The sequence below is a fragment of the Etheostoma spectabile genome, chromosome 7 (genome assembly GCF_008692095.1).
Source record: "Etheostoma spectabile isolate EspeVRDwgs_2016 chromosome 7, UIUC_Espe_1.0, whole genome shotgun sequence".
Classification (NCBI taxonomy): domain Eukaryota; kingdom Metazoa; phylum Chordata; class Actinopteri; order Perciformes; family Percidae; genus Etheostoma; species Etheostoma spectabile.
This window is the reverse complement of record NC_045739.1, coordinates 28,223,004-28,248,963: the sequence shown is the minus strand read 5'-3', so window position 1 is coordinate 28,248,963 and position 25,960 is coordinate 28,223,004. Positions and strand designations below refer to the sequence as shown.

Below are 25,960 nucleotides of genomic sequence, written 5' to 3'. Positions count from 1 at the left end.
TACAGGCTACGACTGTACTGGTCCGCCTACAGGCGTGGCGGTCTGTTTTCGCCTCATGGGTGAAATGGCTCCATCGTGTGGAAGAAAACGGTAAAATCATTTAAGATGACTGGAGGTGGTCGGTACCATAGACAGTTAAAGACAGGTCGGCACACGTTCTGCTTGGACGATCCGTCCTGCGCATGCGCATGTACCAACGCTAGCTTTCCGGTGGAAGCTAACGGCAGCCCGCTCACGGCTGTCACTCCACGATGTGAGTCGAGGGCAGATTTGAGTCGCAAATGTGTCACTTTGCGACAAGTAGACTACAAGATGCTACCGAGAGACTTCTGTAATATCAATTCAGAAGAAAAATTGACCTATTTAACGAAGTTGGTTCACTGCTGGCTACAAGTTATTAGGCTCGTTCGGTTCGAGATGAACTGCGCCGCCTGTAAAGTGGACGAGAGCAGGCGGCAGCAGCGGGGGGCGGTGATAAAAAGCTGCGGTAAAGTCGGACAGTTTCCAGCCGATTCCAGCTCCTTCAGGCTGGACAGGAAGTGATGAAAACACTGTGGTGCGATTCCGATTTAATCAAATATAATCAGACCCTCATACCAGCTGGTACCCAGTCTCCAGTTGTTTTAGTTATGACAGAGTAGCTGGCAAAGTGCTCTACATGCGACCTGTTGCTGATTTTAATGAACAACAGACTGGAGATGATCCGTGATCTGATCAGATTTAGTCTCTTTGACTTCTAAACGTCACTATCAGTCACACAACATGTGTTCTGGACAGAATAAGTCTTTAAATCAGACAAATAGCAATTAAAATCCCTCCGATTCAAAAACAGTAAAAAGTTTATATAAAACGTCATCATGTTGTTAACCAATCAGGTGTTAAATCAGCTGAGAAGCCGGCGTTTCCCAGCATGCTCTGGGTCCGCCTGGCTCTTGCAGTCGGTGAAAAGCAACTGCGCCGCCTGCGTCTCAGAACTGCGGCCGCCTTGCTCTCGTGAGATTTCTGTTGCCCACGTGTGCATGACGTCAGAGCAAGTCGGGATCAAGTCGGACACAAATCTAACCGGCATGCAACGGGCGCCGATCGCCGGTGATCGATTCTGCGCAGACCTGGCTCATCTCGAACGAGCCTATTATCAACCACAACAAAGGCTGTCACTTGAATGGAGTTTTAAGCTAACGTTAGCAATCAAACAATCATAGATAGATAAAACGTTTTTTTTAAACGATTCCCATCTTCTGAGATTTTTGTAATGAGAAAAGTTTATTTCATGGATTTCACAAGTTTCAGTATGACACGTATGGCGTAAACGCCAAACGTTTAAATCTGAGCATGCGCTACTCAAATCTGCACAGACTCAAATCAGGGAGTGACGCTGTGGAACAGACAGATCGCGCATTGTCGTAAACCCTCGTACATAAGGTTTATCATCTGCGCATGCGCATCGTTTGCCGTGATGGCTTTCATCATGGATGTATTTAGAGCAATCACTTGGTGCCTGCGAGGTCAAGTGAAATTTTTAGGGTTTGAGGGGGCCCAGAACTATTACATTTAATTATATAACATATTTCTTATTGAGCAGTTTGTTGTAGCTTGGGAAAATACTTATAAACTGTGTTTGGCCACAAACCGTGAACCAGTAGGCTCGTTCGAGATGAGCCAGGTCTGCGCAGAATCGATCACCGGCGATCGGCGCCCGTTGCATGCCGGTTAGATTTGTGTCCGACTTGATCCCGACCATAGACCGTTAATATTAACGGTCTATGATCCCGACTTGCTCTGACGTCATGCACACGTGGGCAACGGAAATCTCACGAGAGCAAGGCGGCCGCAGTTCTGAGACGCAGGCGGCGCAGTTGCTTTTCACCGACTGCAAGAGCCAGGCGGACCCAGAGCATGCTGGGAAACGCCGGCTTCTCAGCTGATTTAACACCTGATTGGTTTACAACATGATGACGTTTTATATAAACTTTTTATTGTTTTTGAATCGGAGCGATTTTAATTGCTATTTGTCTGATTTAAAGACTTATTCTGTCCAGAACCCATGTTGTGTGACTGATAGTTAAGTTTAGAAGTCAAAGAGACTAAATCTGATCAGATCACGGATCATCTCCAGTCTGTTGTTCATTAAAATCAGCAACAGGTCGCATGTAGAGCACTTTGCCAGCTACTCTGTCATAACTAAAACAACTGGAGACTGTGTACCAGCTGGTATGAGGGTCTGATTATATTTTATTAAATCGGAATCGCACCACAGTGTTTTCATCACTTCCTGTCCAGCCTGAAGGAGCTGGAATCGGCTGGAAACTGTCCGACTTTACCGCAGCTTTTTGTCACCGCCCCCCGCTGCTACCGCCTGCTCTCGTCCACTTTACAGGCGAGGCGCAGTTCATCTCGAACCGAACGAGCCTAATTTGTTTTTAATGGGAGGCTAGGATGGGGGAAAGCATCACCCGTGCTTCTTCACCTCTGATTGGCTAGAACTTATTGCCTGCTCTGGTTGGGTTGGTTAGTTAAAGGCAAGAGGTGTGGGTCTGGTTAGAGTTAAGATAGGAAGGTAAGCCAATCAGTATATTAACAGTAACATTAATACAATAATATTAACAGTCTATGGGCGGGACGCGAGTTTTGTTTTTAACCACAAACATTATTTAAAATTTTTAAATCTTAATCTTGATATCGCGAGAATTCAGTTGTCGTGCATGGTAACTCCAACACAGTGGGAGGCAGCATTTCATTGCAGCGCCGTTTGGCTACAACTGAATAGAGGAAGGGAACAGTTTGTCCCACCGGCGTTTTATTTAGCCACAGAAGGTCGTTCGCAGCTGGGCGGTATTTCACAATACTTAAAACCAAACCAAAACTAAACTAAATAACTTAAATGTATAGCAAGTTTGTAGCTCGAAACGTGAGGTTATGTGAGTACTGCTGAAAACAAATAGAGGAACGCGGCTGTAAGTCGCGTTTGGTCCATGGATGTTATGAAACCTTGCTAGCAATTGTTACGCTAGCTAGCGGCTGACAGCTCTAGCTAAAAGCGGCAGGAGACGCTAAGTGACGGTAGTCAACTAGCCAGCGAATGCTATTTATTCTGGGTAGTCAGTTAGCTACTAACGCTACGTGTGAATTTGCATACCCGTACTGAAACAGGGTGTTTGGTCTGGAACATTAAAGCCCGGTCTAGTTGGACACCGGGCTTAGCTTTTCCAAACCCCAGGGTCTCCCTTCCTTGAACTGAGTGGCTGGTTTGATGGCAGCCACGGCAGGTGCCCGGCGTTTTCCCATGGGTGCGCGGACGTTTAGTGACTTTCTCCAGATTGCCACTGTGGGCAGCCCTCGCTCGTGTCGTGGAGCGTTGCCAAGAGGATGCCTGCGACAAAACATCAGGTCAGTCTGTCAAGGAAACAGTGGAGGGTATTATCATAATGACCGACACTAAGCGAGTCCTCCAATACAGAGTCACGGACGCTGCGTCTCCTCTGGATCGAAGGCTCAAGAGTGGGAAGGTGACAAGCATCAGAGTAGTTTTTATCTCTAAGTATTATCTAAGTGTGACGGTTCTCAATAACGTTGGTTCCCTTGCTAGTGTCACAGTGTAGAATTGTTTTTCCTAAATAAACAGACCACAACAGTTGAATTTATTTTAATTTGATAAATGCAATACTTGCATGTATGTTTCTACTAAAAAGTAAAAAAAGTTCAAAATCATAAGGAAAAGAATAATTAATTTTGGACAAATGCAGTATTAATTGCTAAGACCTATATCAGCTAATCTAGATGGTATACGGATGTATTGAGTGCATCCCCGGTCAGGGATGTGCTATATCATATCTTTCATGATCATATTTGTATAGTTATTGATAGGCGCACACACACTCTGGACATACAAAAGGGTTGTTTGCAAATGATTGTGCTATACAAAAGTTAGGTAACCAAGACAACATGTAAGCATTGTAAGAAGATGATGAGAGCTAACCAACACCAACCTTGTCCATATACCAATCTATATTTCACCAATTATAAAGGGAGCCAGAAATCATGTGAGGACAGCTTAGTTGAAGCCTAAACCGACTTTATCTATAGCAGCAATTAATAATGAAGTATTTTTCATGATTTTGTCAATTCATCCAAATAATAAATATTGCAACACTTCCCTGCATTATCAGCCATCACTCCAGTAAGTAATTGGATTATTATTTTTTGAAACACGTGTTGGCCATTAGTCGTAACACAGAATCTACAGCTTACCTACTGGAACACACACTGTTATGTTGTTCAACAAGTCTGAGTAGAGTAGGCATGGGCCGGTTTCCGTTTTCAAGTTTGAAAAAGTCAAGGTTTCAAAACCACTAACATTTTCTGTCATACCGTTCCTAAGGTATGAGCTGTTTTTTATGAGTGGACATAATAACAGGAAGTGCAGTTTAGTAGTCCCTCTTAATGGGAAAAAAAGTTGTTTTCTACCCAGACATTTAAAAAAGAAAAATACATTTTAAAGCTGTAATTGCAATACCGTAAAACTGTGATATTTTTGCTGAAGGTTATCATACCATCAGAATCTCATGCCTAGAGTAGGGGTGGCATTACATGGCTTTTTGTCATTCACATAAGAGGCCCCACTCAAGAAAATACCAGCACAGTCACACAACACAGAGCCCTTCCAATACTTCCTGGGCTAGTGTATTATGTGTACTCATTGACTTTAGTATCTGGAAACTGGAATGTTGTGGGCCTTTTTTGTTGTTGTGGACTGTGACTGTGGCGGGTTGCGTTCTTTCCAGAATGTGGCTTACAGGACATTCCCTCTTACCTTTTTAGACACTTGTCGTCATGTGGCATTTTGATGACGAGAACTCCCAGAGTGCTTTGCCTCCAAGACTGGGACACAATGACAGCTGTTCCCCAAAGCAGAAACTTCATCAGTTTCACCAACAAAAGGAAGGAGTACTCCGAGCGTAGGATACTTGGGTAATTTTCCTTCATGAACGAATAATAACTTTATTTAGTTTTTTTATATAAAAAAAAAAAATTGTATTCCTTAACCTTTTCAATGCTTTCTGTCATAGCTTTTCGATGCAGGAAATGTATGATGTGGTGGCCAATGTTGACGACTACAAGAACTTTGTGCCCTGGTGTAAGAAGTCGCAGACCATCATGAAAAGAGCAGGCCATTCCAAAGCCCAACTTGAAGTGGGATTCCCTCCAGTGGTTGAGAAATACACGTCTATGATCTCTAGTGTTCGGCCTCATCTAGTCAAAGTAAGTGCCAGTAGCGTCACTGAGTCGGTCAGTTCTGTGAATGACGATCCATCTGATGTTTAATGTAGCAAGTGTATTTGTATACAGATATTGCTGCATTGGTAATAACCGGGAAGCACCCAACACAAGTTTTTTGTTACAGCGAATAATGTTTGTCATGTCAACAAGCACCCATTGCTCAAAGTTTGGGATTTCTGATCACAGAGTTTCTGGTTTATTGGTTATTTTTTTTAGGCAGTGTGTACAGACGGAAAGCTGTTCAATCACCTGGAGACAATATGGCGCTTTAGTCCCGGCATTCCTGGTTACCCTCGCACCTGCACGGTAGACTTTTCTGTAAGTAGCCTGCCGCTCACTTCTTCTTGTGGTGGAAACTGAAAAAGTTCAACACAGCGTTTGGCGTTTTCACGCTTTATGCTAATTTAAGATTAGTTCAATTTAGTTTAGCATAAGCCAACTGTCTGCTTGGCAGGATTCCGGTCTTCTCATCTAACCCGTAACAAGAGAGCAAATAAGCATATCCTAGTTAAACTATTCCTGTTCAAACTATTGAATTCCCCTTTGATTGTTGCCATATGTTGTGACTCGTCTACTCTCTATGGTGTATATATACTAAAGAGACCATTATCTTTGTATCTTTAACAGATATCCTTTGAGTTCCGCTCTTTGCTGCACTCCCAGTTAGCCACCATGTTCTTCGATGAGGTTGTAAAGCAGAATGTCGCTGCGTTTGAGCGGCGAGCCAGTAAGCTCTACGGCCCAGAGACTCGTATCCCACGAGAGCTGATGTTTCACGAGGTGCATCAGACGTGATCTCGGCAGCTGTATGTTCTCATCTGGCCTTAAACCATAACAACCTTTTTATTCCCTTTATCCACGCCAACTTGCATGATGCTACTCAGTCGCCCATAACTTTGAGTCTCCACCGCTACATAGATATCATAGCTCCTCTAGATGTTAGACATCCAACTCTTGGACTTCCTGCATCAACACATTCTTGCTTATCTCCTCCTTGTGTAAAGTCTGTCCACTTTTCTGTCTACCTCCACTTACGGGATCGTTGTTTAGCAAAAGCAACCCACCATTGCTCTCGCTCCATGGCAGTTACTAGCTGTATTTATGGAAACCAAACAGTAAATCCTTGCAACAACATGTTACCAATGGCAGAGAGTCGATTATTATTTTAAGCAAACACCACTCTGACACTGACCAAAACTCTTTTATTTATTTTTTATAGAAAAAGGCACAGACTTTCTTTCAACAGGGATCAAGTCTATATATATATAGTTCACTTTAAACTCAAGGTTATGTGCCGCACTGACACGTTATCAAGTCAAAGTGTGTCTAGTTTTAAATTAACGTAAGCACCTTGATAAGCTGCCTTTACTTTATTAGGAAAGCATATTTTTTGCCTTTTACTTTTACCATTTACATTTATATCAAATTGAAGTTTTAATTTATTGTTCATAGTAGGTAACCTGGTGCAAAATGATAATTAATTTCCTCCTTTTTGATGTGTGGCTATTTGCAAATTGTTACTGTTATATTTGGGTTCAATTAAATGTGCCATGTTTGAGACGTAGAGGGTTTTCACTGTATGTTGTGACCGTAGCATAGAAGTGCAACGTTTTGCAAAAGGGGGAAAAAAAGGTCATTTCTTCATTAGTTAGCTGTGCCCTCAATTCACTTTGAGGGCAATGGGAAATGTTGGTTTTAATTTGTCGTGCTGTGAGAATTGTGTTTTTGGACATTAAGTCTTGGCCTGCCAATTTTAATATTACCTTATTTTACAGCCCAGCACTAGTAACACTTTAGTGATTAACAGAGGTGATTTTAACTTTGCACAAACAAGAGCACCTGACACGCTAGAGAGTACTGTGAAATACTGTATATGGGATTAACTACAATGTCACAGATCGTATAGGAGAACTACAGCTTTATATTAGATAAATATCTAGTTTTCAGACGGTCACTGAATGAGCTGCTTTAAATCCTGGACATTGCATTGGTAATCTGATTTGCAGTAGGTCCCAGTTCTAGAATCCTCTTGATTACTGCAGCGATAATAAGCACTTTGTAGTACATTCTGTAAAAGTTCCCCTGCTCTACTTTTTGTATTTTACAGTCCATCTTCTAATGGTCATCAGGAAGATGTTACTTTACTGTCATGTACAGTGTTGGTATAAAATACACCGATAGGCTGTAGAATAAAGCATCATCAATCATTTCTCATTGTCTATGGGTTTCATGCTTACTTTTTAACAAGGTTTAGCTTTTACTTGTATTCATCATTGTGCATGGATGTAACTAACAGAGGCAAAACGAGCGTTTACGTGTTGCATTGTTCATGCATGAATACATTTAGATGGGATTTATGTTTCATATATCAGTAGCCCATGGCTTTATTCCATGACAAAGGGCTCATAAAGTTTGATTGTATTTGCCATTTTTAGAGCTGTGCTTTACACAGTGTTCTTCATAATAGGCAGTTAATTATATCCACATGCTCCAAGCTGGATTTTGGCTTCAAAGTTAATGTGGTTTCTTTTCTCTCTTAGTTAGGCGATTAGAAATGAACGGTTAGTCAATCATCATTGCATGAAAACTGTTTATTAAAACAAAAATGGTGTACAATTCACTGTTGTTAACAAAAAAAAAAAAAAAAAATTAAAAAGAAATTCTAACTTATGAAAAGATCATGAATTGCAATGTATTGACTTATTAAAGGATTCGTATACAGTAGATCAAGTCTACTTTATACTATATTGGAATTGGATTTAGGCATTCACATTGGCTGTAATATTGAATCATATTGCAAAAATGTTTTTTTTTGTTGGTAGAGATGTTTTGTTTTCAGTTGGCTGCATACACATTTAATTTGAAGTTGTATTATTGTAGGTGCCAATACGCAAAAATGTTATCAGAAACGCTGGAAAAATTATTTTGGAATTAGAACTATATAGAGTATTATATGATCACTTTAACCCTCCATCATCTCCACAGTACGTTTCAACATGAACCGTCACGCTGAAGGTGTATCCCAGTATGTGCTGAATATAAGGAGGGAGACTTGGTACTGTAACTGGCTGAAGAGTTGCTACAATACATTGCCAACATTTTGCAGTCCTATCATGTTTTCTGTTGCAAGCTAAAACGTATCTTTGTAAATAATGTGTGTATTTCAGAGCTTTATTTAAATAAATAAAAGTAGGGTGGAATCTGTTTCTTAGTGTGAAGTTTTTAAGTCAATTGCAAAATGGTTGGAAGAATGGGATTTCTTTTTGTACACATTTACAGCTATTTGATTGCAACACTAACCTTATAGTCAAATGCACTTAAATGAAGCTTTAGCAGCTTGTTAGGACTGAGGTTTCTAAGCACTGCTTGACTTCTACGCCACAAACAGTGTACGGTCAGAGGGTGGACACAGGTCTCGGAAAGGCAGCTGACCGACACAAGAAACCAGAGCAGGGGGATGGTATGTGGGCCAGTTATTAATAACAGCACATAGAGATGGGTATTTGGACCTATCTTCTTTCTTGATCATGTCAATTGTATTTATTACATAAGACTCAAGCCTCACCAGATGTACCTCATCACAAAGGATAACACAGAACTGAATGTATGAGAGGGGTTATGGTATTTAAATATTCACCAAAAAGGAATTATCTGATGCTGCATGTCTCAACAAGAGACACTCTGGATTTACACAGCAAGAAGTTGCTCATTAATGGAGCGACGGTGTTTTGCGGTGTAATGTCATCCTTATAGACATGACAGGAACTTTCATAAAATCCAGAAGAATCTATCACGTGGACACGACACAGACCTCGCTATTCAGTGGTTGTGAATGCAGCTCATTTGGAAATAAACCATTGGAATATTCTTCTGAAAGTACGAGCAAATGGCCTTTATTTTACAGGCACATTTCCATACTATGAAGAAAATGAGACCAAACAAGTGTTAATAAAACCCTTTATTAGGTTTTCCTCAAGTTTATCTTGCCCTTTTGACCCATCCAGACCCCCGCCCACAAGTGTTTCTCTGAATCCATCAGCAATGAATTCTCCCAGTTATCATATACAACCTTTATGCTCCTCTATGATCAAAATATAGCTTGGAAAAACCCACCTCAAAGCGGAACCCTACAATAAAACACACACACCCCTGAAAAAGCCAGATGAAAGATGGTAGCAGAGCAGAGAGATTTTCACGTCTGAGTGAACTACTGACTAATACGGCAAGATCACACGAAAAGAAAGCTGCAAGAACTTAAAACTACACACAAATGGAGTGTTGACAAACCCAGAACTTAAGAGCAAGCTTGAAACATTCAAGTGAAACACCTGAAAAAGCACCTGCCCACAGAGCTAGGCAAGAAATCGTGTATGTACAAGATAGCTGCGTTTCTTTTCTTTTTTGTTCGTAGTCAGAATTTGAAATTTCAGTTACAAGGTAGTGACCAATGAGACTGACCAGTACAGTGAGACTGGACACTACTAAACGATGGTAATCATTGTGGTTATCACGAGCAAGTGACCGCTTATACATTCAAGCTATACATATATATACCTATGTACACAAAGTATAAATAAAACCACAAAATTATAACAGATTATAGTTTTATACATATTCAACAGCCCAAAAAAATAAAATAAAAAAAAAACTAAATACTAAAAAAGGGACACAATCAACCTGGGGGCGGGTTCTTTACTACTACAAATGAGGAAATCCATTCAAGCAAGTGCTCCTTTTGGAGTAGTTGTTTAAAGCGCTCTCCTGTGGGGACAAAGTAACAAACATATACTCAAAAAGACAGGACTTTGACAAATATAAAGCCCCCCCATCCCACTTTTTAATTCAAGCTTGCTCTTAAGGACTCACTACAGGCCAATTACAACACCCTTTGCTCAAATCTTTATGATATTGATACCGTGTAAAGTACATTCCTCTTCTCTACCAATCACAAGTCCTTTGAGCAGAGAGACCCATTAAAAACAGGAAAGCATGTTAACGAAGAAACATTTCTACATAGACAAGACCGTTATTTTGATCATAGAGGCTATACAGGTCATCACTAAAAAAGAAGAAAAAAAAAGAAAAAACACAAGTTGGGGGAAAAATGTGGAGACCAAAGATTTAAAGGGGCAGTATCTTTTAACCTATTTTCATGTTTCGAGTGTATATCTTGAACAGCTTGTTAATTATTGTGGTGAGGGCCTTTATTTTAAACTGGAGTGTTCATAAATGGGAGTGAAACCCATGGATAGACTGGGTGGGGTGACATCTGGGAACATCGCATAGAAGGAACTAAGCGCAGTCTGAATTGGGAGGGAAAAAAAAGATGTTTTGCTTGGGGGATGTCCTCTAAAACAAATCCCCACATTTGCCAAAAGTAGCAAAGGTTGACTCATATTTCACTTAAGATCTTCAAACTAATACAAAGAAAAATCTAATTCACTCCCACAAGTCCCTTTGAATGCCACTGCCTATTCATAGATCAGACCCAGTGCCCAATGACAAACACGCAGGCACTGCACATGGGGAAAATCTTAGCGATACCAGCAGACTTAGAATGGAACATAGTTAGTCTATGATTGGTTACACGTATATGGGTCGGACGTTTTCACCTCTCATGTTCCTGATGGGGGAAAACTTAACACACTCGAACGCTAACAGTGTGACGATTTAAAAAGGCCCTTCTTTTGTGAAATGACATTAAAAGTGTACTGTCTCTTTGAATCCCAATGAATCCCTGGGTTTTGAAATGACTGGGGGTGGGGTGGGGGGGGGGCCCAACCTATGTCTGCTTTTTGATGTTTCCACCTCCTCCCACCCTTCACACTAAGCCCCAGCTCTTTTCAGGTGGTGCTTCAGCCTGACTTGGCTCCCACCAGTGTCATCAGTCCATCTGTGCTCATGGACTTGGGGCGCTCCAAGGGGAAGCCCAGGGCTCTACTCCACACCAGCTGAGCCAGCACGCCGAGGGCTCGGGACACACCAAACAGCACAGTGTAGTAATTCATCTCAGTCATTCCATAGTACTGCACAGAAAGAGGGAAAGAGGGTCAGGCAGGTTGGGATGGGCCGTTGCCACCATGGGATAACAAATGCACGACTGGAAGCCACAGCACGCGTCTTACCTGCAGCAGCACTCCGCTGTGGGCGTCCACGTTGGGCCAGGGGTTCTTGGCCTTGCCCTGCTCCAGGAGCACGTTGGGCACAATCTTGTAAAGCTGGGCAACCATCTTGAACATGGGGTCGTTGGGCAGGTGCTTCAGGGCAAACTCACGCTGGCAGGTGTAACGCGGGTCGGTCTTCCTCAGGACAGCATGGCCGTAGCCTGGAACAACCTACGAAGAAAGACGGTAATTTTTACCTCAACTTCTGAACCGTGCTACTCCTTTTACTACTTGTAATCTTTGCAAAGCCTTTATTTATTTATTTATTTAGAATAGTTAAGTGTTAATCCAAAAAAAGAACAAACTCTGTGATGTTCTTAAGAACAGATAGAAGTCTTATGTTTTAAATCTTAGGCTGTCAAAAGGCAAAGAGCCCTTATGACTAATGCCCAATCTCCTTTGTGTTTTTTTTAAATGAAGGGCCGACATATAAATATATGGGTGTCTACCTACACTGGGGAAAAAACACTGATGTAATAAACAAGGCTCAGTCAAGACTATTCTTTTATATCAGCATTACGCTTCATCCTTTTTTTATTATCAGGGAATTAGCTAGTGTCCTCTTTTATGCTGGGCTGGCAGCAAATGGTAAAAACAGGATCAATAAGATTATCAGAAAGGCTGGCCGTGCTCCAGACTCACTTCACTTGTCACGGTAGAAAAGAGAACAAGGCCAAATTAAAAACAGTTCTGTATTTACGCCAGTGTTTTTAACTGACTCAGAGGCTCATTCAGTGAGCGACTCAAGATGCCTCCAGGCAGCAGCGGCCAGATTTTTAATTTGCCGATGTGGTCTTTAAATGGAGCACATTTTCAGCCGTTAATCATGTAATGACGTCTCAAATGGCTCTTCTTTGTGTTATTCATTTGATGTACTGCATATCTTTTGTGTACTGTGAATGAAACATATCGATTGATGTCTGCATGAGTTGATTTGATGGGAACTGAGTTTCTACATTGGGGATTAATACATGTTATCTTATCTAATTGAGCAACTCATTCTTAAAAAAATAAAAAACAATGACAGTATGGCAGATATGACCCCTGACATCCTTACCAGGGTTGTGCTGAAATTACTAATTTAAATTAATTAATTTGAATCTGTTTATTAATCCCCAATGGGGAAATTACTAAATGTGAGAGCAAAACTGTGTTTATAATGAGGACCAGAATTGGTTGAGGAATTGGCGTCTTTACCCTTCCAGACTTCAGCGTGTTCCAGATGTAATCCCTCATCTTCTCATCAGACACCTCTCCACCCAACTCCTTCTGCAGGGCGGTCAGCCACACTAGCACCTCCTGTGAGACGCAGAGATATACACATTGATGAGTTAGAACGGTGAATTTAATAACAACGGCACATGAAGTCATTACACACAAATAACATTCTTTCCAAAATAACACAAAGTAAACAATCATGAGATACTTTACGAGCTTGAAAAAGAGTGCTTTAAGAGCAGGGAGTGTAGCGGAAACTAGTAAATCATTGCACACACTCACTCTCTGGATGAGTTCCGGGGGTGCGGGAGAAATGCGATACAGCATAGTGTCGCGATATTTTCATTGGCAATATTGTATGGATACACAGACGCCAAGTATTGATCGTTTTTGAAATTGAAGTGATATGAACACAGAGAAAGGTATCTTTTTTTTAGATAAAACAGATGTTGACAAAGTTTCCTTTTTAGGGACATTATTTGAAATTGGGGAAAAATTAGAAGTTGGAAAAAAGGATAAAAATTGCAATATTTCGCAGAATATTGAAATAGTTTGGTTTTTTCTTAATTAAAAAAGAAAAGAAAAGAAAAATCGCAATAATATCGTGATGATATCGTATGGGGAGGTGTCTGGTGGTTACCACCCCTAATGAGTTTTGTGAATTTTAAATGTTGGCATCATGTTTGGAAGAAGCCTCCAAGTCATTCTACAAGAAAATTCTGGCAATTTGTCAAAGTCATCCTTATGTAAGCAAACAAGGAATTAAGTCAAAAAATGTCATCTTGAGCGCCTATTAACAAGAGCGGCTTGGGCGCTGTCAGAAATAATAATAATGAGAATAATAAGCAGCTGAATCATACAATTGGTACTAATCAGCTAATAATAAAATGTATGGCAAGGTTTATTGATGGTGGTACAAGGAACTTGACAATTTCTGGGCTTAACGAGGCAGGGATGAGACAGGCGAACACGCCGAGGAGAGGAACATTCATTCAGCTAAGTCAAATAAGCTCCACAATTCAACTGTGCTGGAACTGAAAACTCGTCTTCCTTTGTGTCGTTAGGTTAGTCCCCAGTGCTGTTCACCTGCCGTGTTCCACCGCAGTGAGGAGAAAATAAACCTTTTAATCTTCAACTGTCATGCCACGTGGAAAAGAGCAGATATAAAATTTTCCCAAAAGGCTTTTTTTTCTAGAGCAGACATCTTGACTGAAAAGCACAGGTGTACCTTATAATGTTAAAGATCTGTTCAAGTGTCCCGGGAAGCCAGCATGCACAACACCAGGACACAAGGCAGCAGAAAGGAATTCAGCCATCAATCAATTACACCTGTGCTTTTCCCACTCTGACGAGGGTTAGGTACCGGCCGAATTACATCGGTACACGATTCATGTAAAATGAAACATGCTCAACGTCTGTGGTTGGGAGCGGGCGCTTATCTGTCCTCTCTGCATGTTGACAGAGGGCGACTGACAGAGGGACACACACCCACACACCACCTTACAGTTTTCAAAACGTCACGCAGGTACTGTTCGCTGCGATATGATGTTTAGGGCGAGGCATAAGCAGCCACTACATGGGTTTCTATGCCCTGAGATTGTGGGGCAAGGCAACTTTATTTCTATAGCAACAAGGCAATTTAAAGTGCTTTACATTAACATTAGAGAGCAGTGAAAAAACAGCCATGAAACTAAAACTGGCTAAAAAAAAGAATAAGATACAAATACAAGTATAAAAGTTACAGTGAGTAAGAAATAAATAATTATTTGATTTAATAGGTTGTAGTGACGGGTTTGGGAAGGGAGAGGGAGGTGTTTTATTTCTATTTTTGTTCATTTAGTTTTGACTGTAAAATGTTCTGGTAAATATGATAAATAGATTAGGAATTATTTTTTTTTATAGATGGAAAGAACCAAAAAAGGTACCGTTGTGAATTTAAAGGTACCAATACAAATGTGAATGGTACCCAACCCAACTGTGACATGTTAAAATGTACTGGTAGACGGCTTAAGGGTAATTGATAAATAATGCCCTACACTGTCTTCTGAAGCCAGCAAAACTGTATCTTCCTTAGGTGAAAATAATGATTTTCTTGGTACAAACCTGATTGGCCAGGCCATGCAGAGGACCAGCCAGACCATTCATGGCAGCACTGAAGGACAGGTAGGGATCAGACAGGGCACTCCCCACCAAGTGGCTGGTGTGGGCACTGACATTGCCCCCTTCGTGGTCACTGTAACATTAAAAAAACATGTTAACACCACAATTTTCAAAGCGACAATTCTAAGGCAGCTTGGAATTAAAATTTTGTCTGAGATTGAACTGGACTGGAACAGTATGTTAACACTGATCCAAATGTGAAGCGTGCCCATTTACCTCCCTATGTCTGTTTGTCCACTCCATGTGCAGATTGAATGTGAGGACTTCAAGCACTCTGACAATGTGTCAGTTTGATTGCATATGTTTGGCTTGGTGCACAAGTTTGATATTTAATCAAACTTATAGGTTGTGTAAAATATCATCCAGTATTTCAGGCTATTAATTGTTCCTCCTTGAACTCAAAAGGGCAAAGCGGCCAATTCAGGATTGCAGGACTGTTGTAATGACAGTGGAAGTTGCACCACACAAACTTCGTCTGACATGACACCATGCATGGTGCCTTATCTCACATTCAATGTGTAATGGTCTAAATCCAAATTTATTTATTTTTACTATTTTGCCTTAGATTGTTTTGAAGATGTTAATATATCTTAGTCGTTGGGCACAGAAACAGATCCACAGTTTGAACTAGTGTCCTGTCCTTCAAACACTCCATCTGAGTTTTCCTTCAAGCTCGACATTTAATTTACATTAAAAGAGCATAACTTTGATCAACTAGAGCCTAGAAAAGGATGATAAATCCTCAGAAAATGCTGGGAAACCCATTTTGAAAATCAAAGCGAGTTTGTAATCTGATAGGTGTGTTACAAGTTGCACCTGTGGATGGTGAGGTAGAGCCTCATCAGCTCAGTGAACTGGGCATCGCTGTAGCCCAGCATGTTGGTGAAGTTGTGGGACCAGTCCAGGTTCGAGTCGATGGCTCCGATGCTGCTGCCTTCGCGATACAGGTTGCGGTAGATCTTGGCAGCGATGCAGGGCAGCTTGGCAATCAGGTCCATGGAGTCTTCATAGACAAACTAAGAGAACCACCCCAAATGTACCACGTTCAATGAAAATGCATCTAGTAGTCAAGACATGTCTCTGTGGACAAGCCACTAGCCTGGTTTAACAGGAGATAAATGTGAACTCACCTCCCAGTACTTGGACTTGTGGACACCCTCAGAGTAGGCCCGGGCAAAGCTGCTCTCGCTGTTCAGAGCTGTGATGGCAGCGCTGAACTGAGACATGGGGTGGAGGTTTGTGGGGAAATTATCCAACATGGTGACAACGTGAGAGGGAAGTGCTGCTCTCTTCGCCCACTCTTTGGACACCCAGTTCACCTGGAGGAACAGGAGCACACAATGGAAGTGGGTGGAAAGTAAAATATTCACTTTCCTGCTCAGTCTACATCCGGGTTGACAATGTGTGCTATAGACACATGTCAAGTAGTAACTTTACAGCAACCACAGTGCCGAAGAAGGGCCTAAGCGGTTTATTATTATAAGTAAAATTGTTTGGTAGGGTGAAAAGGATAGATCTGACTGATCACCCATAGCTGACTTCTTTGACTCAATAGTAGATGCCTTACAATTCAAAATATTAAATTACAAAAGGGTTATAGGAGATGAAAGCTATTCAGTCTGTAAAAAAAAAAAAAATGTAGTCAGCTAAAAGGAGTGGGTTTACCAGTCAGCTTATCCTCATATCACTCTTCAAGGAGATAGCTAGCAATAAAAAAAAAGTTACAAACATATGATTGTTCCCCATTTATAACACAATATCTAGTTTATAGGACATCTTGTGATCCACTACGTTTATTCCAAGGGAACAGTAATTACGTTGTCACTCACATGTTATCGAGTTAGTCTTATAAGCAATCTGAAGCAAATATGTCACTTTCATCTACATTTATTGTTTTGCAAAAATGTTTAATTTAGAAAATGCTGAAAGCGTGGGGAGATTCTGTCAAAATATGACAGGAAGCGCCTGCAATACCAGCACTGACACATGGGATGAAGACAGTGGACAGCTGCACAGCCCTCCCTCACTGTGACACTACTGCACTATTATCTTTGAAGCTTCAGCTCCTCCACCACTCACCTGCTCCTCGGTGGGCACCTGTCCCGTGACCAGCAGCCAGAAGAGGCCCTCAGGCAGTGGCTCCTCACCTCCGGGAGCTGCAGGCAGCAACTTCTGACACTCTGGAATGCTGTAGCCCCGGAAACGGATACCCTGTGTATCAATGGAGAGAGAGAGAGAGAGGAAAATCCATATTCAAGTTATCCTGAAATGCACCATCAAGTTGAGCGTTGGTAAGCTGCCAGTGAGAGCTCTGGCTCTTCCAGTGTCTCTTTACACGGGGTGGCCTGTTAACAAGATATGACAACATGCTGCTCTGCCCCTGGAAGCTTGCCACTTTAATAAAAAAGGCAATCAAGATAAGGGTCTACTAGGCCTGCACAATATTGGAAAAATCTGACAGTGCGATATTTTTCCCCCTGCGATATATATTGCGATTTGAAAAAAGAACATTTTTAAAAGATGACATAAATAGCTCTATTTGGAAATACATCATTCTCTACTACTGCTGTGATTTTGTAGGGGAGTGCATCTACTTAAAAGAAAAAAAATGAAAAAGGATATTTTCTAACACCAAAGCAAGTAAGCGCTGTGACTAACGTTACTCTTCTGAAGTGGTTTTGGAGGGAAATTAGGTAGAAATACGCTGACTGACTAGCATGACATAATTTTATTCCTATAATAATCAATCCAGGCTAACGTGACGGCAAGTTGCTTCCTCTAAATTTCAGGTTTGGGTCAACTAGCGGGGCCAGCTTGTTAGTTTGATAAATTGATCAGACCTGCATGTCACGCGCACAAGCAACAAACTGTTTATCCAAGAACAATTAAATCAGTGGAAATGACGTTAGATCAGACACAGACTTCTTTAGTAGATTAGTGTTACGTTTCCAGTGTCGCGGCTCCAAACCGTAACGTTAGTTGGGACAGACGGACCCCTTGGTTCTTTAGGCTAACTATATTAGCTTTAGCCTGGCTGGTAGCAGCTTTCTGCGGGGTAAAATGGCCGGGAGACGTTGTGATTATGTTGCATTAATCAGGTGATTTAGATCGTATTTGCAGCGATAACATAAAACACTGACTACTGTAGCTTCACTGACTACCCATCAAAACTGACATCACGGTGTCAGCGGCAGTTGCTGCCTATGGTACTTTTCTACACACGGAGAGCCTCACTTCCCATAACAATAAATCCCGTCACACTGACATCATATACACACATTGCCCACATGGCTACCTGTCTTAAAGGGAAGGGTGGGTCGGTAATATTCATGTAAAAGGAGAACGGTGAAAGTTTACTTTTCTATCAGCAAAGCAGCAAAAAAGGATAAGTGTCAACATTGCAACGTCCTGCAATGTGACTATCGCGCATGCACACATTGCAATGTTGATGCTAAAACACAATATTGTTCAGCCCTAGTGTCTACACAGCAGGCTTATCTGCAAAAGGCAGAGGTTGTTTGAATTATGAAATCACTGTAACGCTTTGTGCCACTTTGGAGGCATACTGACCTCATCAGGGTCCAACACAGAGGTCTCATACACCAGACCCTTCATCCCCCTCATACCGCCATAGACCTGTGAATGAAAACACAAGCATACATATACATTACATTGTGAAAACTGTTAACACTATATAGTTTGCAGTAGAGCCCGACCGATAAAGGATTTTTAAGCCAGATACGAATATTTGGTTATTTAAAAATCCGATATATCGACCAAACATAAACCAAATTCCCTTACATTAGTTATTTGTAGTTATTTATGAGTTCTCACTAAAATAATATGTGTAATTTGTGTTATTGGAACCCAAACCCTAAAATACCGATAGATCGGGAAATGCCTAATATCAGCAGATACATCTCTAGTTTGCAGTAACAATGGTAATGCAACATTGGACAATTTTGATTAACAATGCAAAGTCTTTCACAAAAACAGGAAGAAATAACCTAAATCCTATTTAACTTTAGGTGTATGCCCTGGAATAGGTAAATGCACTTGGATATTAAAGCCACCCACAAAAGGTGATTTTTAATTATTCTGGCTGGTTAGACCGGTGCTCAGGTGAAGGTGGGCCAAGCTTTGGTGGAAATTTATCAGGTCACAAGTTTCATCTACCAATAGGAATGATGAATGTGTTATTTGTCCTGGCCTAATGGGTGCAACAAAGCTAACAGGAGGCTCAGGAAGATGTCAATCACTCAATCTTTACAGACCCACACAGTTCCGGGAAGTGGTCCAATCAGCCAGAATAATTGAAAACACCTGTGTGAGTGTTCAGCGCCTTTGAATAGATTAGCATAACATAGATGGGCCAATAGCTGAATGCTTACTTGTTGTTGTTGAAAGTAAAATTAATTCAAGTCAAGACTCAAGTAAATCTTCTAAACACGCCATGGCAACTAGCCAGAGGTCAGAGGTGTAATGAGTGATTAACCGAAGAGGATGACACGGTTATTGCTCTGGTGTGTGGAAGTGGGTGTGTGCATATATGGGAGCAATGCGAGTCGGCAGAGTACAGTAGAGATTTGAGTGACTCAGCTAAAATGTCTTGGCAGGAAGCTTGATATTGTGACCTCTGAGGGAGGTTATCAAAGTAACAGTAAATAAGGCTGGGCAGGCCTAGACAGATTAGGTGAAGCAAGTATGCCACGTCTAATCCAAAAGGTCATTGGCCTACATGCTCCTTCCTAAAGGAAAGAAATTCTGATCCAGTGACACATGTTTTCTGTGTCCAACATCTCAAGAGTCACTCACCATGTCAACATTAATCTGTCCTATGTTGGTTTTGCCATACTGTTGTTTAAAGTTCTTGATCCTGGTCTGTTCTTTAGGGATGAGGTCTGCCAGAACATCCTTCAGATTCTGTAAAAACACAACTTTTAATTAGTCAAGCCCTTGATCACACATCTAGTTTTAACCCTCTGAACACTCAAGTATTTTTTTTGACAACCTCTGGTCTGTCTGGTTTTAATTTCTAAAAAAAGCTTGTAAAACATCAACCCCGTTGTCCCCAGTAAATCTCTGAAAATCATTTCTCTAAAGGAAAAACTGGGCTACTGGAATATGTATGCTGCAGTGAGGTTACTTGAATGTAAAAAAAGGTTGTAGGACTTTAAAGACAAACACACAGAAAAAATAAACATTACATATACAGTGACCAAAATATCTACATTTATCCAAAAAAGTCCAGACGCTTTGCCCTAATTCCAATAATCAAAACAATAATGCCATATTATTAATATATCCACACACACACACACACACACACACACACACACACACACACACACACACACACACACACACACACACACACACACACACACACACACACACACACACACACACACACACACACACACACACACACACACACCACACACACACACACACACACACACACACACACACACACACACACACACACACACACACACACACACAAAAATAATAAAGCACATTCCACCAGGTGAACTGGGGTTAATTCAACATACTATGCAAACATATGTAGCTCCACAAAAGGTCAACATGTACTATTAATACTCAAGAGAACACAGAGTGACAACCAGGTTAAAAGTTAAGATTTAAAAAGTAAGCAGTTTTGGAGTTAATGGAGTGTACTTACTGTTGTTGATGCGCTGGCATTTCTGGCAGCCACAAGGAAGTAGGTGGCATTCTGTTGAACACACAAATAATAGGATTTAGAGTATTAATATCACAACCACAAACCCTAATAAAAATGTAAAGGCCAAAGCAACATTTTTAGGCTACTAAAGCGCCTTACATCAGAAACTGAGACTACATTGCGGCACTTCAAAAATATTTTATACTTCCTATTAGTTGCAAGTGATAACTGATAAATCAGAGACACGTGGTTTCAGACCACATCATATACAGAGAACTGCAGTTATTTTTTATTGATGGTCCTCCAGTTATATCTGTGAACTAAATGAACCAGGTCACACTTTAAATCAATCATTCTAAAGTAGTAGTAAGAAACATCTACAGACCAAAATATTTTCTAGCTCTTTCAAATTGTACTCAAATTAGAATTGCAGGTTGTTTCTGACCATTTTAAGCTGAGCTTGGGCAGGGACTGGGACCATTTACCCTGCAGTAGAGGCATGGCGTAAACACTACCAATTAATCAAGGGTCTAAATTATTCATCCTCCCTCCTTATATTGACAAGCACTTCATTTCTCCTCTTGGCATAGTCTCAATTACTATGGCCATCCTCTCTAAAAACACATTAACTGTTTAGCTGGTCTCTATTTGAATCCCTTTTGTACAGATTTTGCTTGTGGGTACTATCTCCTCTAATTTCATCAAATACAAGCTGTGTGTGAGTGCTGAACTCTTACATATAAATGATAAATTGCAACCAAACCCTTGCAAGTTCACACAATGCTGATTAAACCAATCACCGGCAGGGAAAGCGCTCTGTATTTCTCAGTACAGCGGGTTGTGGTGTTTGTGTAACTACTCTCACTCACTGCCAGAGGGGGTAAACAAAAGTTCCGCACTTCAGCTTTAAAGGAGATGATGTGGCTGGGCCGATCACTACAAACAGCTGCTACAATTGAGGAGGATTACTCCCTGACATTCCTCACATGACACATTAAATAAAAAAAATAAAAAATAAAAATAAAAAACATGCCACACAATCACCAGTCTACAACGTCAATATGTACGATTGATTCTCGTGCTAATGTGGTTTCCTCGATTTGTGATTAGTGAGTTGTGATGTATACATGCACACCAATATTCCACTATTATTCAGAATATGACAATATTCTGAACTGAATACAGGTCACATAACAGCTTATTCCGGTTGGATGTTCTTAAAAAAGCCTTTTTCTGAATAAAGCAATTTCCGATTAAGACGTGAAATATTCCGGAATTATTGAGGTTTAAGAGGCCTTCTTTGGACATGTATACAGCGCATTCGGAATATGCGTCTCAACCGGGGTTTTACCGCGGTTAAGGGCCTCTTTCCTGTTCGCGGCTGATGGTCAGCGTTGCTACGGTTACAAACAAACCAACCAGCCAACAGTTTGCAAGGCTGCAGACCTGATAAGAAGGATAACCTGGCTTCTTTTAAACATTATCAAAGACTTGGACATTAAAAAGTTTTTCACATCGCTGCGCCAACGTTTTCAAGAAGCTGGATGAAGGAATGAAAGAGGGAGGCTGTGTTTGCACGGTCCAACAACACCACCACCACTGGTGGAAAACTTTGGGAAAAAACACGCTTTGGGCTTTTTCACTTCGTAAAACGTGCACAAAAAAAAGACGTTAAACTCAATAAAGGAAAGGGGAAAGCCAAAATGCATAATATGAGCACTTTAAAAGGTTTGTAGGTATTGCCAAGATGAGCAATGTGATGGGAAAAAAAGATCACTCATTGCACTGAACAGTTCTCTAGAACTAATGGCGCTTGGGTTCTTAAGCCTTTGACTGTTGCTGGAACGGGACTAGGGGATGTACAACAGATTAAAAAACGACTGGCCCTGGGTATGAAAGTGTTTGGAGGCTAGTAATCTTGTTGGAAGCTGAATGGTGAAACAGGACTCCTCTGTCACCTTGTCAAAATTATCAATGGGAGAGGGAGGAGTCTGGGGGACAGAGGGCAGCTGGCTCTGCTCCCAATGAGGTCCCCTCCCTAGAACCACAACCGGTGAGCATACAAAGGAATGACAAGGCTCACCGAAAAACAAAAAAGGTGGGATCTTGCGTCACCACCAGCTGAGAGAGAGAGAGAGCGAGATTATGTAACAGTTCAGTGTCTTAAATATAGAGCGGCAGTTTCACTCACAGTGTCCTGCCGGCTAGAAAGGTTGGAGCAACTACACTGTGCTGAAGGGTAGAGAAGATGAGGATGTAACTCAAATCTAAACATACTTTTGTTTACATACCATTTGGAGGAAGAAACTGTGTTGATGGAAGACACATTTATGTACTGTATCTGTTAGGGACTCTTTACCATATGTAAGAAACTCTTTATTCTAAAAAAAACAAACAAATCGTTACAACCTTTGATAACTGCTGTATTGGGCATTTGTTAAATAATTTTCACGACACATTTAAGAAACAGGTTTTGGCACCTCAAGTTCTTATCACAAAACTAGAGATACGTGAAAGTCAATTTTCCCTTTTCGAAAAACTGGATCATTTTAAACCAGAAAATTATTTAGAGACCACAACATGAATACTGTGAATCACCTGATTTCCAGTCATAGTTTAGAGACAAAACATTTTTTGGTCAAAGAATGGCATACAACTACAAAAAACAGCTCACTAACAAGAAAAACTCCTGAGCAAAGATTGGAAGTGATAAGAGAGAAAGGGTGAGTGCGACACAGGTTATAATTTTAGAAGGCACAGACCTCTCTAGTCGCCTCTCTGCAAAATGCATGTTGAATTTGTCTATAGTTGTGCTTGATGTTGGACAGTGATGGCATGCGGCTAGGAGTCCCTCATCAAGTTCAGAAAATCCACTTTCCAGTGTCCTGCCGACTCCGCTAACTCCCTGCCTATTCTGCTAGCCAGCTGGCCGGTCAAGTTTCTAAATGTAAACAAAAGTAAACAAAGAGGAAAAGGCGGAGAACAAGAGCTCAAGCTAGCAAGACCATCTCTGCGGCTATCTGATGACTAAAGGCCCTGACACACTAACCCGCCAATTGGCCGTCAGACAGTTTGGCGAGGATGGTGACTCGAGTCTGTTTGGTGTGTTCTGTGCCGTTCCGATGTTGGAGGGGCCAGCTGTCTTCATTTTGGACAACTTGACATACTCGATTGGAAGGCGGGCACTGTCGGCAGTCGGACTCAAATGACCAATTTGACCGGTGGAGTGCTAACCCGGTAATGATGAGCGCAACTAGAGTCAGAAAAACGTTTTGTTAACTATTTTAGTAAAATATGAGATTGTATTTTGAACAAGACGCCATGACAGTCCAAAGAAATTCCAGAAAAAGCGGACCAGTGTGACGCGTTTGTCCAATCAGATGGCGTCGGCATCTCTTCGGTGTGTTCTGGGGCACTTTTTTTTGGCCAACTCAGGGAAGCGGTCAGTCACACTGCCTTTTCTTCCGTCGTGTTAGTGTGTCAGGGCCATAAGAGTCACTCATCGGGATTGGGAAATCAACTCAGCAGTCTCCTCCTGACTCTGCTAGCATGGCCAGTAAAAGCTTTCAAATATGAATATCAGAGTAAACACAAAGGAAAAGGTCAGCTATAACCTATGGCGCCGACTATGTGGATAAGCAAGGCCGTCTCTGCATCCATCTCTACATCAGAGGGGGCACCAAAGCAAACATGGAGGAACTGAACAACGACTGTTCTGCTGTTCATCCTGCTAGCCAGTGTGCAGGCGTCAGGCCTCAGGTGACTTTGGTGTCCTTCCGCCAAGACTTGGCTGGATCCTGAGTGTGCCAATGTATTGCCACATTCTGCTTTATGATGGATCATGTGCAAGTTGAAGGAGCTGATGGGATATGTGCCAGATAAAAGGGATTGATATGAGGGTCATTTAGCAGTCTAGGCTGAAAGGTCAGTGGAGTAAAACACTGGAATACAGTCACTGGAGGTTACAGTCAGCAGCATGGAAGTCAACTACTTTATTCTGGTTTGCAAGTGTTTAAGCATATTACGCATTTGGGTGGTATAATAATGACACAGTTAACTATTAAAGCATGTTTTAATCACATGCTAAATGGTGAAATCGGCCAACTGACAGATACTTGTGTTGTCTGAATTCACTTTTTTCTCCAGTGTTGAATAAATGTTGGAGAACACACAACATATTTTGAGAAACTTATCAAATGAAAGGATGCTAGATCATTGGCTGAAAACTGATCTTGAAGGTCAACGGGTGTGGTTAAGAAACACAAAAGTTGAAGCTGAGTTTAAAAGCGATGTTCGTCTGTAGCTGATCAATACAACTTATTTACTAATAAAGAAACGGGGAAGGGGAAGTTAACACGGTCTAGTCACCAACATTCCGGGTTAAAGAAACATGTTCAGGCGGTGACAGGCCAGCACAGGGCGCAATGATGACACAAGTTCACAAACAGTAACGTTACAACTCAAACGTTATCGTTTTAGCTTACCTACATAAAACATCAAGAAATTAAAGCTACTCTTAAAAGCCGTCACACTGTTTTAGAAATTATTAGCCACGCTTTTGGTCAACATCATTTCACAATGCGAAGCTAAGCTAGCTAATGTTACGTAGCTTGCCATTACGTTGTTAGCACGCTAACCCAACGTTAGCCTCAGTAGATAGCATCCACAACTTTGACTGCTAAACTGGCAACGAGGCCGGTTCGAGTCCTCTTACCTTTGAATTGAGTAGTTTAGGCGCTAACCTGCTCACAGTCAGAAAGGACATTGTGTCTGTGTAAAAGTGTTATTTCCACTTATTCTTTACAACTAAAGAAGCCGCTGCCAGTAGACCACGGAGCTGGTTGAAGGTGCCCCTCCAGAAAGCAGAAGGTTGAAGAGGGATTCAGGCCCGCAAGTAGCAGCAATGTTGATTGGACGATGGGTTGGATTGGCACGACGGCGTATAGGGATTTGATTGGCTAGAGAGCTATTGGGTGTTCGCTGATGGAACATAGGCAGTTGTAGGCCCGCCCTCTGGCTGTGACGACCGTTCTCTTAATACATCCATGGTGACGACAGCTACAGATCAGGGTTGGTTCAAGAACGAGCTGTACAAAGTCTTCCAACTTTTTTATTCAGTTGAAGCAAAACTACTGTAATACTGATTGCATTGTTGATAAAGTTAACGAAAACGTATCGTGGTTAATGTGACAAGGATTATCATCTACACTAATCTTTATTTATCAGGTTTATGTAACAGGGATTCCTTTTGCACAGGTGCAGTTATATAGCATCTTGGCTGTGGCTCCAGTACAACAGGATCTGAACTTTACCCCTGAAAATGTGGTAGCAAGATAAATGAGCAACATTAAAATGGAGATAGATAGATAGAAATGTAGATAGATAGATAGATATTCTTTATTGTCCACTGAAATTTGCCAATCCTAAATTGCATCTTTATTTATATCTGTATTGT

At 41.3% G+C, this 25,960-nt stretch overlaps 2 protein-coding genes across 2 annotated transcripts; one reads left to right on the top strand and one right to left on the bottom strand.

Moving 5' to 3' along the window:
* The first annotated feature begins 2,727 nt into the window (after positions 1-2,727).
* Positions 2,728-7,946, top strand: coq10a (coenzyme Q10A). The gene is made up of 5 exons (XM_032520095.1): positions 2,728-3,387; positions 4,819-4,968; positions 5,067-5,259; positions 5,494-5,595; positions 5,905-7,946. Exons 1-5 carry the CDS (start codon positions 3,251-3,253, stop codon positions 6,070-6,072), a joined length of 750 nt encoding a protein of 249 aa, XP_032375986.1. The 5' UTR covers positions 2,728-3,250; the 3' UTR covers positions 6,073-7,946.
* A 1,309-nt stretch (positions 7,947-9,255) lies between these two features.
* Positions 9,256-25,471, bottom strand: cs (citrate synthase). Its single transcript, XM_032520065.1, has 11 exons — positions 25,220-25,471; positions 20,506-20,556; positions 19,635-19,742; positions 18,390-18,455; positions 16,899-17,030; positions 15,950-16,138; positions 15,636-15,835; positions 14,763-14,892; positions 12,639-12,740; positions 11,403-11,612; positions 9,256-11,303 (listed from the first exon to the last, which is right to left on the bottom strand). Exons 1-11 carry the CDS (start codon positions 25,268-25,270, stop codon positions 11,133-11,135), a joined length of 1,410 nt encoding a protein of 469 aa, XP_032375956.1. The 5' UTR covers positions 25,271-25,471; the 3' UTR covers positions 9,256-11,132.
* Between the last annotated feature and the right edge of the window lie 489 nt (positions 25,472-25,960).

Bases quoted from the DNA above. Each gene is read 5' to 3' on its own strand.
- coq10a (XM_032520095.1), top strand. From the start codon at position 3,251: ATGGCAGCCACGGCAGGTGCCCGGCGTTTTCCCATGGGTGCGCGGACG. The intron at 3,388-4,818 runs GTCAGTCTGTCA...TTACCTTTTTAG, and splicing joins TGCCTGCGACAAAACATCAG to ACACTTGTCGTCATGTGGCA. The intron at 5,596-5,904 runs GTAAGTAGCCTG...TATCTTTAACAG, and splicing joins CCTGCACGGTAGACTTTTCT to ATATCCTTTGAGTTCCGCTC.
- cs (XM_032520065.1), bottom strand. From the start codon at position 25,270: ATGTCCTTTCTGACTGTGAGCAGGTTAGCGCCTAAACTACTCAATTCA. The intron at 19,743-20,505 runs GTAAGTACACTC...GTGTTTTTACAG, and splicing joins ATGCCAGCGCATCAACAACA to AATCTGAAGGATGTTCTGGC. The intron at 18,456-19,634 runs GTGAGTGACTCT...TTTCATTCACAG, and splicing joins GACAGATTAATGTTGACATG to GTCTATGGCGGTATGAGGGG.